This window comes from Xyrauchen texanus, chromosome 16, assembly GCF_025860055.1.
Source record: "Xyrauchen texanus isolate HMW12.3.18 chromosome 16, RBS_HiC_50CHRs, whole genome shotgun sequence".
In the NCBI taxonomy this organism is placed as follows: Eukaryota; Metazoa; Chordata; class Actinopteri; order Cypriniformes; family Catostomidae; genus Xyrauchen; species Xyrauchen texanus.
The window spans coordinates 42,950,282-42,968,816 of record NC_068291.1 but is presented as its reverse complement, the minus strand read 5'-3'; the positions used below and the strand labels follow the sequence as shown (position 1 = coordinate 42,968,816).

Sequence of the window (18,535 nt, the reverse complement as noted above, 5' to 3'; positions counted from 1 at the left end):
AAAAAAAACTATTTTTAATTAATGGGTTTCTAATAACATAGTTTTGGTTTTCCTATGTTTTAACTACAAATGTTATGCTTAAAATATTGTTACTGTAGTAAAACCATGGTCAATTTTGTGGTTTCTATAGTTTTACAACAAATACTACATTTGAATTATGGTTACGGTTGTAATAAAACCATAGTAACTTTTCATAAGTGTGACCCACACACACACACAAGACGAGACAGTCACAATGAGAATCAAAACGGCTTTATTTGCAAAAAGCAGGCGAAGGTACAGTGGGGAAAATCCAGATGGAGAATGGTCGAGGAAAGCGTAGGGTCGAGAGCCAGGGAATCAAGATATAAACAAGGGGGCAAATCCGGGAGAGAGAAGTCAAAGGGAGCGTGAGGTCGAAGCCAGGGAATCAATATACAAACAAGACAAGCGAGAGGAAAAGACAGGGGAACAAGGGGGGCTGGCAAGCTAAGGGGTAAACGAGAGGAGTACAAAACTAGACGAGACTAGCGGGGGGCGAAGATGCGGGGTAAACTAGAACAATAACCAACACCCGTGAAACGGATGTGCTGTGGTATTTATAGGGGAAGGTGCAGGTGTAAACAATGAAAGGTGACGAGACGAGTGCAGGTGAAACGAATAAAGGGGTGATTGAGACGAGTGCAGTTGGTCATAATGTTCTGGCCATAGGAGCGTGCATGAGAGCCCGAGGGGGGAGATAGCGTACGAGCAGGAGAGCTCGAGGGAGCAAAACGAGCGTGAGAGCTCGGGGGAAGAGATAGCGTACGAGCATGTGAGCTCGAGGGAGCAAAACGAGTGGAAGCTCGAGGGGGCGGAACGAGCGTGTGAGCTCGAGGGAGCAGAACGAGCGTGTGAGCTCGAGGGAGGGAAGCGAGCGTGTAAGCTCGTGGAGGGAGTGTGTGCGTGCGACGAAAGCGGGGATGGGGCAGAGGAGCGGGGTTCGTGACAATAAGGGGTTGCTAGAGCTATTGCATTGCAATCCAAAATAATGTCTGTAGCTCAAACATTGCGGGAAGGGTTTTAGGTGTTTGTTCAAATCCCCAACCCTAAGATTTGGCTATAGTTATGGCAATAATTGCCATAGCAAACAGCAATAATAATATTGAAAATATATTAGTAAATGAGTCCTTTGCTGTTATGTGAAGCTGCAGCTGTGAACTGAACTCACTGTCACTGCACTGCAACAGTTATATAAAGCTGCAGTGGAGGAAGAGAGAAGAGAGATCTAAACTACATCAGCAATATGAACAACCTACAGAGAGAGAGAGAAGTTTGTTCTGGAGGAGAAAATACTGCAGTGGTTAAAACTTACATACTGTATAATATAAGACTGAATCTCACCAAACCTGTCAAGAACATGCCCAGGTCATATTTCACCCTAAAATCAAAAGATAATATTGTTGTGTTGTGCCGTGGTATGTTATGTCATTGTATGGTATGATATGTCAGCTTACGTCTTGTTACATCATGGTACGTCATGTTATGCTAAAGTTATGGTATGTTATGTCATGTTATGTTATCTTACATCTTGTTACATGATGGTATGTCATGTTATGTTAGGGTATGTCATGTTATTTTATGTTATGTTACGTTACGGTACGGTATGTCATGATAAGTCATGTTATGTTATGGTATGTCATGTTACGTCATGTTATATTAGGGTACGTGATGTTATGGTATGGTACGGTAAGTCATGTTACATCATGTTATGGTATGTTATGTCATGTTATGTTATCTTACGTCTTCTTACATCATGTTACATTATGGTATGTCATGTTACATCATGTTATGTTAGGGTATGTCATGTTATTTTATGTTATGTTACGTTACGGTATGTCATGTTACGTCATGTTATGTTATGTCATGTTATGTTATGGTATGTCATGTTAAGTTACGGTAAGTTATGGTACGTATGGTATGTCATGATAGGTCATGTTATGTTATGGTATGTTACGTCATGTTATGTTAGGGTATGTCATGTTATGTTATGTCATGTTATGTTATGGTATGTCATGTTAAGTTATGGTATGGTATGGTATGTCATGTTACGTCATGTTATGTTATGGTATGTCATGTTACGTCATGTTATGTTAGGGTAATCATGATATGTTATCTTACGTCTTGTTACATCATGGTACGTCATGTTACGTTATGGTATGTCATGTTACGTCATGTTATGTTAGGGTATGTCATGTTACATTACGTTACGGTATGTCATGTTACGTCATGTTATGTTAGGGTATGTCATGTTACGGTACGGTATGTCATGTTATGTTATGGTATGTCATGTTACATCATGTTATGTTAGGGTACGTCATGTTATGGTACGGTACGGTAAGTCATGTTACATCATTTTATGTAATGTTATGGTATGTTATGTCATGTTATGTTATCTTACGTCTTGTTACATCATGGTACATCATGTTACATTATGGTATGTCATGTTACGTCATGTTATGTTAGGGTATGTCATGTTATTTTATGTTATGTTACGTTACGGTACGGTATGTCATGTTACGTCATGTTATGTTATGGTATGTCATGTTAAGTCATGTTAAGTTATGGTACAGTATGGTATGTCATGATACGTCATGTTATGTTATGGTATGTCATGTTACGTCATGTTATGTTAGGGTATGTCATGTTATTTTATGTTATGTTACGTTACGGTATGTCATGTTGCATCATGTTATGGTACGGTAAGTCATGTTATGTCATGTTATGGTATGTTATGTCATGTTATGTTATCTTACGTCTTGTTACATCATGTTACGTTATGGTATGTCATGTTACATCATGTTATGTTAGGGTATGTCATGTTATTTTATGTTATGTTACGTTACGGTACGGTATGTCATGTTACATCATGTTATGTTATGGTATGTCATGTTAAGTCATGTTAAGTTGTGGTACGGTATGGTATGTCATGATACGTCATGTTATGTTAGAGTATGTCATGTTACGTTATGGTACGGTATGTCATGTTACGTCATGTTATGTTATGTCATGTTACGTCATGTTATGTTAGGGTAATCATGTTATGTTATCTTATGTCTTGGTACATCATGTTACATTATGGTATGTCATGTTACGTCATGTTATGTTAGGGTATGTCATGTTACGGTACAGTATGTCATGTTACGTCATGTTATGTTAGGGTATGTCATGTTACGGTACGGTATGTCATGTTATGTCATGTTATGTTATGGTATGTCATGTTACGTCATGTTATGTTAGGGTACGTCATGTTATAGTACGGTACAGTAAGTCATGTTACATCATGTTATGTAATGTTATGGTATGTTATGTCATGTTATGTTATCTTACGTCTTGTTACATCATGGTACATCATGTTACATTATGGTATGTCATGTTACATCATGTTATGTTAGGGTATGTCATGTTATTTTATGTTATGTTACGTTATGGTACGGTATGTCATGTTACGTCATGTTATGTTATGGTATGTCATGTTAAGTCATGTTAAGTTATGGTACAGTATGGTATGTCATGATACGTCATGTTATGTTATGGTATGTCATATTACGTCATGTTATGTTAGGGTATGTCATGTTATTTTATGTTATGTTACGTTACGGTACGGTATGTCACGTTACGTCATGTTATGTTAGGGTACGTCATGTTATGGTATGGTACGGTAAGTCATGTTACGTCATGTAATGTAATGTTATGGTATGTTATGTCATGTTATGTTATCTTACGTCTTGTTACATCATGGTACATCATGTTACATTATGGTATGTCATGTTACATCATGTTATGTTAGGGTATGTCATGTTATTTTATGTTATGTTACGTTACGGTACGGTATGTCACGTTACGTCATGTTATGTTAGGGTACGTCATGTTATGGTATGGTACGGTAAGTCATGTTACGTCATGTTATGTAATGTTATGGTATGTTATGTCATGTTATGTTATCTTACGTCTTGTTACATCATGGTACATCATGTTACATTATGGTATGTCATGTTACATCATGTTATGTTAGGGTATGTCATGTTATTTTATGTTATGTTACGTTACGGTACGGTATGTCATGTTACGTCATGTTATGTTATGGTATGTCATGTTATGTATGGTATGTCATGTTACGTTATGTTATTGTTTGGTATGTCATGTTACGTCCTGTTATGTTATGGTATGTCATGTTACGTTATGTTATGGTATGTCGTGTTAAGTCATGTTACGTTATGTTATGGTATGGTCATGTCATGTAATGGTATGGTATGGTATGTCATGTTACATGTATGTTGTGGTATGTTATGGAATGGTATGGCATGTCATGTTACATCATGTTATGTTATGGTATGTTATGTTATATCATGTCATGTTATGTTATGCTATGTTATGTTATGGTATGGTATGTTATGTTATGGTATGTCATTTCATGTCATGTTATGTTATGCTATGATATGGTCATGCTACGTCATGATATGTTATGGTGTGGTATGTTATTGAGTAAATTATTTTTGCATAAAGAAAACAAAGCCAATTTTGGGCCATTTAGATTTTCTGCACTGTGACTATTTTTAAGATGATTAAGCCCATTTTCACCCCAAACTTAATGCAAATATGTTCTCATTACTGTAATGTGAAAAATATAATTATGTTTCTTAAATTGTAAAATATTTGTATATCAAAGCTGTATATCTTTAATCTAAAGTGATCTAAATATCTAAAGAGCTATCTAAAAATCTTTATTTATATTTAAGCAAAATAGAATGATTCCATCTTTTGATTTTTTTGAGAAATGTGACCTGACAAATTGAAATAACAAAAATTGCACTTCTGTATTTTTACTGTAATGTAGTAAAAAAAAAAAAAAAAAATACTGTATCACAATAATGGAAATATAAAGAGAATCTCAATTCTCAACTCCAAAGTACAACGTCCAAACCCATTACAGTCATACGCATTTATTTTATTTATGCAATAAAACCCAGGTCATATTTCACCCCAAAATCAAAAGATAAAATAAAAAATAATTTTTTACTTTAAGAAAACAAAGCCTATTTTTAGTGTCATGATTGTTTTTTTTTTCTTTTGTTTTGATTTTGCATTGTGGCATTATTTGAATGACCATTAAACACATCTTTCAACACAAATTAGTTTTACTGTAATTATATATATATATATAAATCTATTTGAGTTGAATTACAAACAACTCAAAAGTACAACGTTCAAACACAGTGGTTTGAAAATAAAAATTATTAAATAGGCAAAATATAATTTGTTTCCATCTTTTGATTTTTTAGTTGCAATGTGACATGGACATGTTTTTGCAAGATTCACCCATAAAACACACACAGAACAGAATAAATCAAATCTGCTATTCTAATCACCAACTTGACCACACAGATGTCCTCCTTTGTTATGTGCCGTTTGAACATAAAATAAAACACTTTAAGTGCACATTACAAACAGACCGTATTGATTTTTACTCAGTTCTGTGTAGGTTGTGTCACATATGTATGAGTCCCTCACTACAGCTGTGTCAGGGGCCAAAGGGACCGTCACTGGATAAACATTAGTTGAAAAACTCCAGAAAGTTAACTTCACAAGTTAATAATTTATAAATGGCTGTATGATCTTTGTGAAATCCAGCAGCTTGAAGAGGCTTTGAGAGTCACATCAGTGGAAACATGTCAGACAAGCTCGTGTGTGTCGTTGATTATGAACTCCAAGCTAAAAGACTTTTACCAAAGTCAGTTTTTGATTATTATTTCTCTGGAGCAGATGAGCAGCAGACTTTAAGAGATAATGTAGCCGCGTTCTCAAGGTATGTGCAAATAACACATGGTAATATGTGTAAGTTAGATGTCTTAGCTTCTATTCATTGATTTATTTTACAGGGTCATTTTACCCCAATACCTCAAACATTATACAGTATACATACACACCATAATATACAGTATATATATATATGTATATACAGGTTTGGTAGGGTTACTTTTGAAATGTATTCCACTACAGATTACAGATTACATATTACATTACTCTTCTAAATGTTTTTGCCCTCGTTTAGACTCTTTGGGGTCAGTAATGGTGAGTTATAATTATGTACGTTTATCTTGGCCTTGAGCGCTCGTGTGGGTGTATGAACACGCCAGCAGAAGAGCTTACAGTAAAGTCAGCAGAGGAGAGACTAAAATGACCCTGATGAATATTGCTATATTAGTCATATATTCATACACATTTTAGAGAAATGTGCAACATGTGTCCTTCGAGGTTCCACGTAGCCATTATGAACAGTTTTGTGAGCTGTGGTCACTTGAGTCATTAACATCTTTATGGACTGTCTATAGCACCATCCAGGATAAGCTTTTTTTTTTGGTCACACATTATACATACGTTTTTGCATGTATTTGTTTTCACATATCCCTGCTAAGCTGGGGTCAGAGTGCAGGGTCAGCCATGATACGGCGCCCCCTGGAGCAAATAGGGTCAAGGGCCATGCTCAAGGGCCCAACAGTGGCATCTTGGCGGTTCTGGGGAATGAACCCCTAACCTTCTGGTCAGTAACCCAGAGCCTCAACCGCTGAGCCACCACTGCGCCTGTGGCTATAAATGTATGTAGAAACATAGAACAGATGTAGATATAGAGGAGACTGGGGCTAGTTGTCACAAGGGTTATATCTCAGCAATTATAAAGCTTTGAGTCAAACGTTAAATTACCAAATGTTTAGATTCTCTAGTAGTTTAAAAAACTAAATGTAAATACTGTATACATACAAGTGAACACAATCAAACCACAGTTGTATACATTTAGGTGAGGTTCAACTATATAATATAAGATGCAACAACAGTTACTATAGATATTTCTGAATATAATTTCTCCCTGCTGTGTCCTGTAGGTGGCGCATTTACCCTCGTGTGCTCAGAGATGTGTCCACAGTGGACATGTCCTGTACAGTTCTGGGACAGAGAGTCAGTATGCCCATCTGTGTGGCGGCTACTGCCATGCAGCGGATGGCTCATCCTGATGGTGAAACAGCCACTGCTAGAGGTCAGACATCACAACATTATTCCACAGTTAGAGACTTCACATTTATGTGTCACTAAGTCAATAATGACCATAAACAACCACATAGTGGCGCCATAAGCCTTTCCTACAATTTACAATCACCCCTGCTCATAATCACATTCATAACTGTTACAAATATCATCATACCATAGTTTCCACCAAAATACCATAACAAAATATACTTACTGCTAATACTAATTATCATAAATAGTCAAAAACTTTATCAGGGTTGGGGAGTAATAAATGTAACGGGATTACATATTTATGTATGGAGTAGTTAAAGACACTTCATATAAAGTGAGAGCAAATCTTATTCTTGATGAGAAGTTTTGTTTTGTTTTCCTGTAAAAACATTTAAAAAAATCCTTTAAACAAGATACATCTTGTTTTAGAAGCAACACCGCACAATATGTTTTAGGCATTTTTCAGAGAATATATTTTTAATATGTGTATTTTGTGTTCGTGTGCTGGTAGAATTTTTCATGTATATTAAATATATGAACTTGTTTATAGGCAAAACAAGTGAAAACAAAAAATCTGATTTGAAGAAGTAATCCAAAGTATTGAGATTACTGATATGAGTAATCAAATATGTTACAAATTACTTTTTACAGCATGCATTGTGTAATCTGTAGTGAGATACATTAAAAAGTAATCTTCCCAACCCTGCACTTGACTGAATGTGTCTATCTTTCTGTCTCTCTATCCATCTTTCTGTCTGTCTGTCTCTCTGTCTGTATATATATGTCTGTCTGTCTCTCTATCTGTATATATATGTCTGTCTCTCTATCTGTATGTCTGTCTCAATCCGTATGTCTGTCTACCTGTCTCTCTCTATCTGTCTGTCTGTCTCTCTATCTGTATGTATGTCTGTCTCTCAATCCGTCTGTCTGTCTGTCTCTCTATATGTCTGTCTGCCTGCCTGCCTGCCTCTCTATCCACGTCTGTTTGTCTGTCTGTCTATATCCGTCTGTCGGTCTGTCTTTCTATCCTTCTGCCTGTTCCTCTATCAATCTGCTGTCTGTCTGCCACTATCCGTCTGGCTGTCTCTCTATCTGTATGTCTGTCTGTCTGTCTCAATATCCATCTGCCTGTCTTTCTATCTGTCCTTCTGTCTGTCTCTCTATCTGTCCATCTGTCTGTCTGTCTCTCTCTCTATCCATCTGTCTGTCTCTCTCTATCCATCTGTCTGTCTGTTTATCTGTCCGTCTGTCTGTTTATCTGTCTCTGTATGTCTGTTTATCTGTCTGTCTTTCTCTCTATCTGTATGTCTGTCTGTCTGTCTCTCTATCCATCTGTCCGTCTGTCGGTTTATCTGTCTGTCTATCTATCTGTCTGTTTTTATGTCTCTCTGTCTGTCTACCTGTCTGTCTCTCTATTTGTCTATCTGTCTATTTCTCAATCCATCTGTCTGTCTCTCTCTCTATCTGTCTGTCTGACTGTATGTCTGACTGCCTGTCTGTGTGTCTGTCTGTCAATCTGTCTGTCCGTCTGTGTATCTCTGTCCATCTGTATGCCTGTCTGTCTCTCTATCTGTCTGTACGTCTGTCTCTCTGTCTGTCTGTCTGTCTGTCTATCTATCTGTCTGTTTTTATGTCTGTCTGTCTCTCTATTTGTCTATCTGTCTATTTCTCAATCCATCCGTCTGTCTCTCTCTCTATCTGTCTGTCTGACTGTATGTCTGACTGCCTCTCTATCCATCTGTTTATCTGTATGTCTGTCTACCTGTCTGTGTGTCTGTCTGTCAATCTGTCTGTCTACCTGTGTATCTCTGTCCATCTGTATGCCTGTCTGTCTCTCTATCTGTCTGTACGTCTGTCTCGCTGTCTGTCTGTCTATCTATCTATCTGTCTGTTTTTATGTCTGTCTGTCTACCTGTCTGTCTCTCTATTTGTCTATCTGTCTATTTCTCAATCCATATGTATGTCTCTCTCTCTATCTGTCTGTCTGTATGTCTGACTGCCTCTCTATCCATCTGTTTATCTGTATGTCTGTCTACCTGTCTGTGTGTCTGTCTGTCAATCTATCTGTCCGTCTGTGTATCTCTGTCCATCTGTATGCCTGTCTGTCTCTCTATCTGTCTGTACGTCTGTCTCTCTGTCCGTCTGTCTGTCTGTCTATCTATCTGTCTGTCTGTTCATCTGTCTCTTTCCTTCTGTCTCTCTGTATGTCTTTTTATCTGTCTGTCTGTCTATATGTCCATCTTTCTCTATATCCATCTGTCTTGTTATCTGTATATCTGTCCATTTTCTACCTGTCTGTCTGTCTGTCTCTCTATACATCTGTCTGTCTTCCTGTCTATCTAACTACCTATTTGTCTGTCTGTCTGTCTATCTCTCTATCTGTATATAGCTTGCCTGTCTGCTGACACAGGTATGATGTTGAGTTCATGGGCAACCTCCACTATAGAGGAAGTAGCGGCGGCCGCCCCTGGAGTCGTGCGCTGGATGCAGCTGTACATTTATAAAGACCGGGCACTGACTCAGTCACTGGTCAGGAGAGCAGAGGACGCTGGGTATAAGGGTATCTTTGTCACAGTGGACACACCTTATCTTGGCAGGCGACGCGATGACGTGCGCAACCGATTTAAGCTGCCCTCTCATTTGAGGTAAAAACTGAAACAACCACGTGATGTACGCGTGTGCCAAGAGCATGCTTTACAGTCACGAGTGCATGTGTTTGTGTGTGAATGTGTCCTCATAGACGCTGTGTGAATTCTTATCAGATTTGAAATCAGAATATATATTTAGAAACTTTAGAATATAATTTGTGCTATCTGCAAATGGTGCTTCTATTCTAATCACAACTTGGTGAACTACCCCTTCAAAAAAATTAAAATTCTGTCATATATTAATTGCCATCATGTTGTTCCAAACCTGTATGACTTTCTTCAATGGAACACGAAATTAGATGTTAGACGGACTGACAGTGCCAGTCACCAACTTTCATTGAACAGTAAAAAAGATGCAATTAAAAGTCAATGGTGACCACCCAAAACATATCAATGACATAACAATGCCCTAGATCACCATTGCAACCCCATAGCTACAGCCTTGCCACCACCACTTAGATTACCTAAGCAACTGCATACTGCTTTTGCAAACACTTACAACACCCAAGCATTGCCGGCAGTGAGTTTTGCATGGGCAAACACCTCTCACATTTTCTCAGAAAGTGAATTTCAACTTTCAATCTCATCTTCAATCAAGCATCTCCTTTTGTTTACACTTTTATAATCTGTGAATGATGATTGATTGAATGAAATAGGATAAGCTATATGATATAATTCTTGTGAGTTTTTTTTTTATAAACAAAGCCTAAATTTCCCCCCATTCATGAATTATTTTACAGCTTTGTTGTCCCTTGAAAGCCAAACCTTGCTTAATGTATTTATGGAGACAGAAATCTCTCTCTTAAACCAGGGAACCTTACAGTAGATCACACCGCTTCTGGGGATTAATATTAACTGCTTTCCCTCAGTCAACACTCACTACATTCTACTTTTTATGTGAGGAAACATTCAGATATCAGCAGTTCGTCAGAAATGCCAACAGCCTACCGACTATAAAAAAGCCCTCATGAAAGTAAAACCTTCCTGCTCCGAATCCCACGAGGTGAATTACGGCGATTCGAAATCTGAAATCCGAAAAAAGCACCACCTCTCCACCATATATTTCAGCGCAAGTGCCTCCATTTCCATCAACAGTGACACAACATGAACTTCAGCTCAACTCTCCCGGAGATCTTTCGCTCGGCTGCCGCAAATCAAAGCGCGCCCACAGCAACAAGTTGCCATTGAGCGGGACTCCGGTGTTTGGATAAAACCCCAGTTCTGCTTTCATACAGTGACCAAAAACAACACACACTGGACTAATTCCATTTTGCACTCTCGTGTTTCCCAGGATGGCCAATTTTGAATCCCCCGATTTAGCGTTCTCCTCAAAAGAGGGTTACGGTGAGGACAGTGGCCTAGCGGTCTACGTGACTCAGGCGATAGATCCCACAGTGAAATGGGAGGACATCGCTTGGCTAAAAACAATGACTTCTCTGCCCGTGGTGGTCAAAGGGGTTTTGAGAGGTGAGTGAGTGTTCAAAACTGTTTTGAGAATATGCTTTAGATTCCTGAATGTGAATTGAGAATTGTTTTTTTTAAGGAATATTCCGGATTGAATACAAGTTAAGCTCAATTGACAGCATTTGTGGCACAAGTTTGATTACCATGAAATTAACTTTGACTCATCCCTCGTTTTCTTAAAAATAAAAAAAATAAAACAGTTAGACACTTACAATAGAAGTGAATGGGGCCAATCCGTAACCATTAAAATACTCATATATACTCAAAATAAAATTTAGTCAAAATAGTAATTCATGATTATAATTTAGTAACTCATAATTATGATTAAGTATCTCAAAATTATGTCTTAGTGTCTCATAATTTAATTTGTAATATTTTTATGAGGTTAAAAAGACAAAAAGTTTGATATAAAAATTCAAAAATGTAGATAAAAAGTAATCTCATAATTAGGATTTAATATTTAATAAATATGATTTAGCAACTCATAATTATGAATTAGCATTGATTTTTTTTTTGCCTCATAATTTTGACTTTTTATAAGCCATTTATGAGATGCTAAATATCATAATTATGTGATAAAAAATCAAAAATGATTAGGAAAAATTGTCAGAATTATGAGATAAAAAACATCACATAATTAAGATTTATTATCTATAACTTAGCTTCTCATAATTTCAATTTTTTATTATGTGGTGGAAATGGGCTTCCGTACAATGCTATTTTCCTGTCTGCGTATTAAATGCTCTAATAATTCGTCATACTTTCGGTTCATATTTTTTCAAAATATTGGTTTGCTATGCAGACATGAATAATGCATCACATCATGTGTCTTGTTGGTGACTTCCTCTTCCTGTATTTCTAATTCAACTTCCTGTGGGATGTGGCCAATTCAATTAAAATGAACGGAGAAGGAGACAAGACTCTTACAGTGAATTCAGAATTCTGCTCAACCCTGGATTGCAGGAGTCTGTTCTCATCTCTCGCATGGAATGCTCACTGTCCGCTGATCGACTCATTTCCATAAACGAATCAAAACAGAGCAGACAATTGACCCGTCTGTCAGCAGGGGATCGCTAATTAAAGATAATGTGTCATTTATCTCCCGGGAGGAAAAGCAATCAGAAGTGTTGACTCTTTGCGGCGAGGTTATCTCGACAAAGACTTGAAGCCTCACTGTTATTTGTGTCTTGAGATAACCTTTTATCTTTAAAGTCTTTTTAGCTTTGGAAATTCTTTCAATAAAAAGCAGCTTTAAAGTAGACCACAATTTGTTTTTACTGTAGCGCCGTCAGGCAAAGGATATAAATGTCTTTCCTGAAAAACTCAGGAAATGTATGTTGAGGGGGGAAGGTATTAGGGATCACCATCAGTTATTTTAGCTCATGTGTGAAGCATAATTTAACTTGAAAATGTCTGTCTATTCCTCTTGGACTCTGTTTAAAGGAAAACGCAGTTTAATCATATTCAAGGCTGTGTCGTTCAGAACACAGAGGTTAAATTACATCGAAAAATTTACAATTACACTGGTAGCAATAGTCGCCACCATGATGCTAGAGTTTTTTGGGTGGTTGCCAGGGTGTTCATCATGGTTGCTAGGTGATTAGTTCCTGGCCCAAGTCAAAGAAAGCCTCTATGATAGTCTGGTCTCTAGATATGTTTCGGGTCCCCCTTCAATGTAAGTCTATGTTTGGATATTTCATCATCTACCAGGTGAATATCGCAAGTCTGAATGCTTGGAAAAGTGATAATGCATCTTTCACCATCAAGACACACGATTTGAGGCATTATTCATGTCTGGAGATCAAACCACTTTTTAAACAAATCACTAAACCAAAGTACGAGCAATTGTTATAGTGATGCTTACCTATAAACCTCTTAAATGCAGATAGAAAAATAGCATTGTGTCCCAGAAATGAATTGTTTCTCCATCCAAAAGAAAGTTATGACTTCAAATTGCAGCTCCTTTTTTTATCATAGAATGAGACAACTCAAAACTGCTGATAATGCTTTAGAAGAACCACAGTGATGAACATCATGGTGAATCTCTGTTTTAGCTGAAGATGCCAAAGAAGCTCTGAAATATGGGGTGGATGGAATACTTGTGTCAAACCACGGAGCACGACAGCTTGACGGGGTTCCAGCCACCGTAAGTGCCGTTTGAAGAAACAAGGCATAATTGTTCTCAAGAGACCTCCATCCCTCAAGTCCTTTTTGCAATCTTCTGCGGTTGCAAATTGCATCTTTGGTACTTTGAAATACGGTTACTGGTGTACCAAAATGAAGGCCAAACAAAGGTTTGGACTCAACCTCAAATTTTACGATGAAATTAGAGCGCTTAGAAGTCCAAAATTGAAGAACATCAAATGTAGTGTGAAAAATGGCTCTGAATAAAGACTCCAACACTTGTGCTATATAATCAGTGCTATGATTAGGCACAGTAGCTTCTGGTCCTTTCTGGAACTTTCAAAGATGAAGTAGCAGTTCTGTCCAAAGTAAAAAAAATCACAAATCAGATAGCTTTCTCAGTTGTGTATCCTTGAGACAAAATGAGACATTTGCTTAAGTCTCTTGCTTCTATGATGTTTCTCCTGAGAAATAGACACTAGTAATCTCATATGTGTCTCTTCTAGAGCTCTCATGTTTGCAGAGAAAGTCAAAGATTTCAATACAAACGCAAACATTTCTAATCAAATCATTCCAAGGCCACAAAATCAAAGCTATGCAATCTACAATAACTTATGGCTTTATAATCCCACTGTACTCTAATGTAACTTCTCTTTTATGCTTTGATAACTACCCAAATAGGTAAAAATGTTATATGTGCTTTTACAAAATGAGCTATTGTTTACTTGTCTGTGAGCTTGCTTATTATATCTTAGATGTCCAGAACAAAATATGCCATTTAGAAGGAAAGCATCCAAAGCAAATCATTATAAAATATTTTATTGACTATTGATTTTATATCATGGCAAAGGGGAGATTTCTCAGCTTTCTAATGACACCTAAATTGAGCTTCTAGTCCACTCAGAGGCCGAGATATTCAATGAAATAATGAGGGTGGTGCTTGAACTGAAAATTACACTGAACGTCAGTGGACAAGCAAATCTGTGAGGGCTAAGATGTGTTGGAGCGCCACCTATATTTCAGATCTATATATTGTGATGGAATGTTATGGAGGAAAAATAAATTTGCTAGTGCTTTATGCCAACTATTGGAATAAAATTAGAGTTTTGAAAAATAATAAATAATATATATATATATATATATACACACTAGGTGAATGTTGTACTTGTTCATGTAATATGATGGTTTATGCCAATGCAGATTGATGCCTTGCCTGAAATCGTGGAGGCCGTAGAGGGCAAGGTGGAAGTGTTCCTGGATGGAGGGGTACGCACAGGCACAGATGTGCTGAAAGCTCTGGCGCTGGGGGCTAAAGCTGTCTTTGTCGGGAGACCCGTCCTGTGGGCACTGGCCTGTGAGGTGACACACAGTAAATACAGAATTACTGAAGGTGTACTGTATGTTGGAAACATACTTGAGGAAGTACTGCAGGTCATAATGTTTGACAGGAAATTTCTCTTCCTGTTTAAAGGGCGATAAAGGTGTCAGTAATATGCTGCATTTACTACGAGAGGAGCTACACCTTGCACTAGCGCTTACAGGTAAGGTTTAATTCAGATTAAACGTAGTAATCAGAGTAAATGCATAGGTGTTTTAAAATAAAACAAAATTAAAACATAAAAAGTATAAATATATAATATATACAAATATGAATATGTAAAATATATATATATATATATATATATATATATATATATATATATATATATATATATATATATATACAGTATATATATATATGTATATGAAATATGTGAACAAATATACACAAGCAAAATATATAATATAAATATTAAAATATATGTACAAATATAAATATGTAAAATACATAAACATTTTAATATATTTTAATAATATAAATATTTAAAATATATAATATACATATATATTTTTTAACATATAAAGAAGTAAAATATTTCATATAAATGATACAAATATATAAAAAAATAAAAAAAAAAACACTGTTTATAATAAAGTAAATAAAGCACATTGATCTGTCATTATGGTTGCATAAGTTCATTTATACCACAGACACATCAGTCAAATGCACACCTGAGGTAAGTAGTGATGTTGCTTGGTAGGTGTTAACAGCCTACATTTAGACCATATTACTTGGCAAAATTTTGTAATAATAAAACATTTAATCTTGTCGTTTATCATATTACTGTTGTACAACAATAAACAGCCACTTGGTGCAATGGATCAAAAAATACCTTAAAAAAAGCAAGTAAATGCATTGTTTAAATAAAAAGTAGAAAAAGCATGTTGAACTGTCATAAAAGTTGCATAACTTCACAAGTATGTATTTATTTATATTTATATATTTATTACACTTTTAATGCCATATCAGCATCAAAGGCTATTTTCATCACAAAATCAAAGTAGTCTGAGAAAATCACTAGTTCAATTAATCCGACGTTTTTGAAACTAATGCAAAATGCAGATAAAGACAGACATGTGACCTCACTGTGAATGCTCTTTTGTGTCCTCCAGAGCTGTTTTTTATATTTTATCTTTGTAAACCAGCGCAAGACGGATGTCTATGACCATAAGGCTGCATCTTGCTATTGATTCATTTTTTATATTGCTATAATTTTTTTTAAGATGTTTTGTGAAGGAAAAAAGAAGCCGAACTTCTTAAAATGCAAAATAAACACAACAGGGTGATTCAAGACTTTATGATGAAAGATGCTAAAACCGTTTGACTGTGCAATACATTATCCCCTTATGTAATACACAGCCTCTCATGGCGTATTGCTTTAATTTTCTCTATACTGTGATATACTGCTGTGGGCTGTTTTTCAGGATGTTGCTCGCTGGAGGAAGTCGACAGATCACTTTTGAGAAGATCTGAACTCACTTCAAGGATCTAAAGACGACTGCTTGCTACCAGTGATTGGAGCAACTGCTAGTGCTATTCAAATGAACTCAGGACAGATTTAAGCATTAAGAATAAAACATGTCTAAAGTCAGTGATTCATGTCAAATTTAAAATAAATGCATGTTCAAAAGAATTGTAAAAATATATTAAAAGCACTCTTTTTTTTCCCATCAGTTTCTAGTTTGTACAAACCTACCACACATGACCACCAATAATCATTCCTCATTGCTTAATGCATGTAATGTTCAGTAATCTGGTCCAGTTTCCTCACTGTCTGAACACTGACAACAGACTAGATATTTAAAGGAATAGTTCACCAGAAAATGAAAATAATGTCACACTCTCCCTCATGTTGTTCACGTCCTGTATGGCCTTCTTCCTTGGAATCCCAAAGCCACTCATTCAAAGCCATTGTTTGACTTCGGAAGACTTGGAATATAGAGAACAAGTCACGTGGACTACTTGTATGGTGCTTATTTGTCCTTTTTTTGGAGCAGGACAGCCTGTGGTCAGTGTGCACTGTCATTACATGGAAAAGTTTAGCTCAGAGATTCTTCTAAGCATTTGTGTTCCATGGAAGTAAGAAAGTCAAAATGGTTTGGAATGACATGAGGGTGAGTAAATGATGAATTCTTGGACAAACTAACCCTTTAAATCAATGTAAACGGCAATGTAACCAATTCAAGCAAGTCACCGTTTCTCAAAGCATTTGTTTTGCAGTACTATTTTATTTTCTATTATGTTATGGATTAGTAAAACTATGAATAATAAATGAAGATTAGTGACTGTTGATCATGTTTTTATTTTTCCTTAAGCAAGACCCAATCGATACATGTTTATGTTGTCTCGATAAAGCAAGCATACTACAAACTCCATACTTCAGACTTTGTTCATGGCTTTACCAAAATCCCTAAACCAAGACCAAAGTTTCCAACTCTAACTCCTCCTACATCCACCAAATTTGGTACATACCTTCAGACTGTTCTGGAATATTGTGCTGTGAATTTTCTAACTGATCGGACTTATAGTTTTCCTGTATCTCACCTTCAAAGTGGCCTAAAATCGACCTGCAAACTGACAATGGTGCTCCAACAATATATCACCATACCGTACTTCTATATTTCTTTTTACAGTAATAATCACTTGGCCACAAAAAGGTGTCCAGCTATACCATCTCATGAATATGTACAGTATAGTCCCTCGATGGGACACGAAAGGAAATCAGGTTTGTGACAGGTTCTTTACAAGCTCTTTCCATGGTTGAACCACAGGACCTGAATGAAGCCATTATATGCATTGACTGGGAACAGGAAAACAAACTTTGTCAGGATCTGTTCATTAGCACCTAACACTTTGTTTGAACCGCCTTGTGCAGAGGCCAGAAAAGGGGAAGCTTTGCTCGAGCGAAAATCAAACCAAATGTAGTTTATGAGATTATAAAGAAGTTTAACATCGTTAGAATGCATTCTACACATTAAGTTGATAAATGTCGAGTTACGTCAGCCAAATAAGGAAAGTTCTTCCTGAGGAGCCAAAAATGACATTTCTATTTAGATGCATGATTACGTAGACAAACTGTTTTCTTTGAGCTAATGAACTGTTTATTGAAAAATGTTTATGAATATTGATTCGAAGCGATCACAAATGCTGACACAGCGAGATCGCAGTTATCTAAATATAACCTTGCATGCGCACCGCAGAAGAAGTGCTACACTGAAAGATATCATTTGAAGACGGTGTGTTTCTGTGAAGAGTCTAACCACAACACAGCAGCATCACACAGCTGTTATTGTCACTTGTTTTAACGTATTAACGATGCAAAGAGCATCGAGACTGCATCGCCCATAAATGTTAGCAGAGGTTTTGCTTAACAAGGGACTTTTGTGTGACCAGACGAGGGCACTTGTTCAAACACACAAACCAAAGTGAATAAGTTAAAGCTGCTCATCTAGAGGGAAAGAGAGAAGGAACATGGATTATTCTCCTCGCATGACATGCAGAAATTGAGTGAGTTTGGAATAGCATCATACCATACTAATATTTTTGCGCAGTATGCAAAATAGTCTGTCTGTCTGTTGTTCCATCCATCATCAAGGCTTTTTAAACAATTCATGACAAACTTCCATTTTCAGGTTTTTAAACGTGCTCCTCCAGCAAAACTTTTAATCTTGCAGAGCATAAGTCCTGAGCGTTACATCTATGTGAACTGTAGTGGCTAGAGTCTGTTTAGATTTGTTCAGCCGTGATTTGGCAGACAAACACTGTCTGTGTGTCGTTGTTTCTGAAATACAGCGTCTGGCTGCGGCCCATCTGTATGGTTTTAGCTCTGGTTTCTGCACACTGAAGGTCTTTGGGGGAAGTCATAATGGGACAGGGTGTGTCTCGC

General features: G+C 36.7%; 1 protein-coding gene across 2 annotated transcripts; it reads left to right on the top strand.

The window, feature by feature from the left end:
* Window positions 1-5,641: 5,641 nt before the first annotated feature.
* hao1 (hydroxyacid oxidase (glycolate oxidase) 1) lies at window positions 5,642-17,011 on the top strand. 2 transcript variants are annotated; one of them, XR_007972274.1, is made up of 8 exons: window positions 5,642-5,824; window positions 6,900-7,051; window positions 9,422-9,677; window positions 10,972-11,147; window positions 13,199-13,290; window positions 14,469-14,622; window positions 14,740-14,809; window positions 16,074-16,135. XR_007972274.1 is itself a non-coding variant. In XM_052146174.1 (8 exons), the coding sequence occupies exons 1-8, from the start codon at window positions 5,688-5,690 to the stop codon at window positions 16,139-16,141; spliced, it is 1,110 nt and encodes a 369-aa protein (XP_052002134.1). In that variant the 5' UTR covers window positions 5,642-5,687; the 3' UTR covers window positions 16,142-17,011. The 2 variants fall into 2 exon arrangements, 1 of the variants encoding a protein (XP_052002134.1); XM_052146174.1 differs by having other exon boundaries at window positions 14,469-14,627; window positions 16,074-17,011.
* Window positions 17,012-18,535: the final 1,524 nt, after the last annotated feature.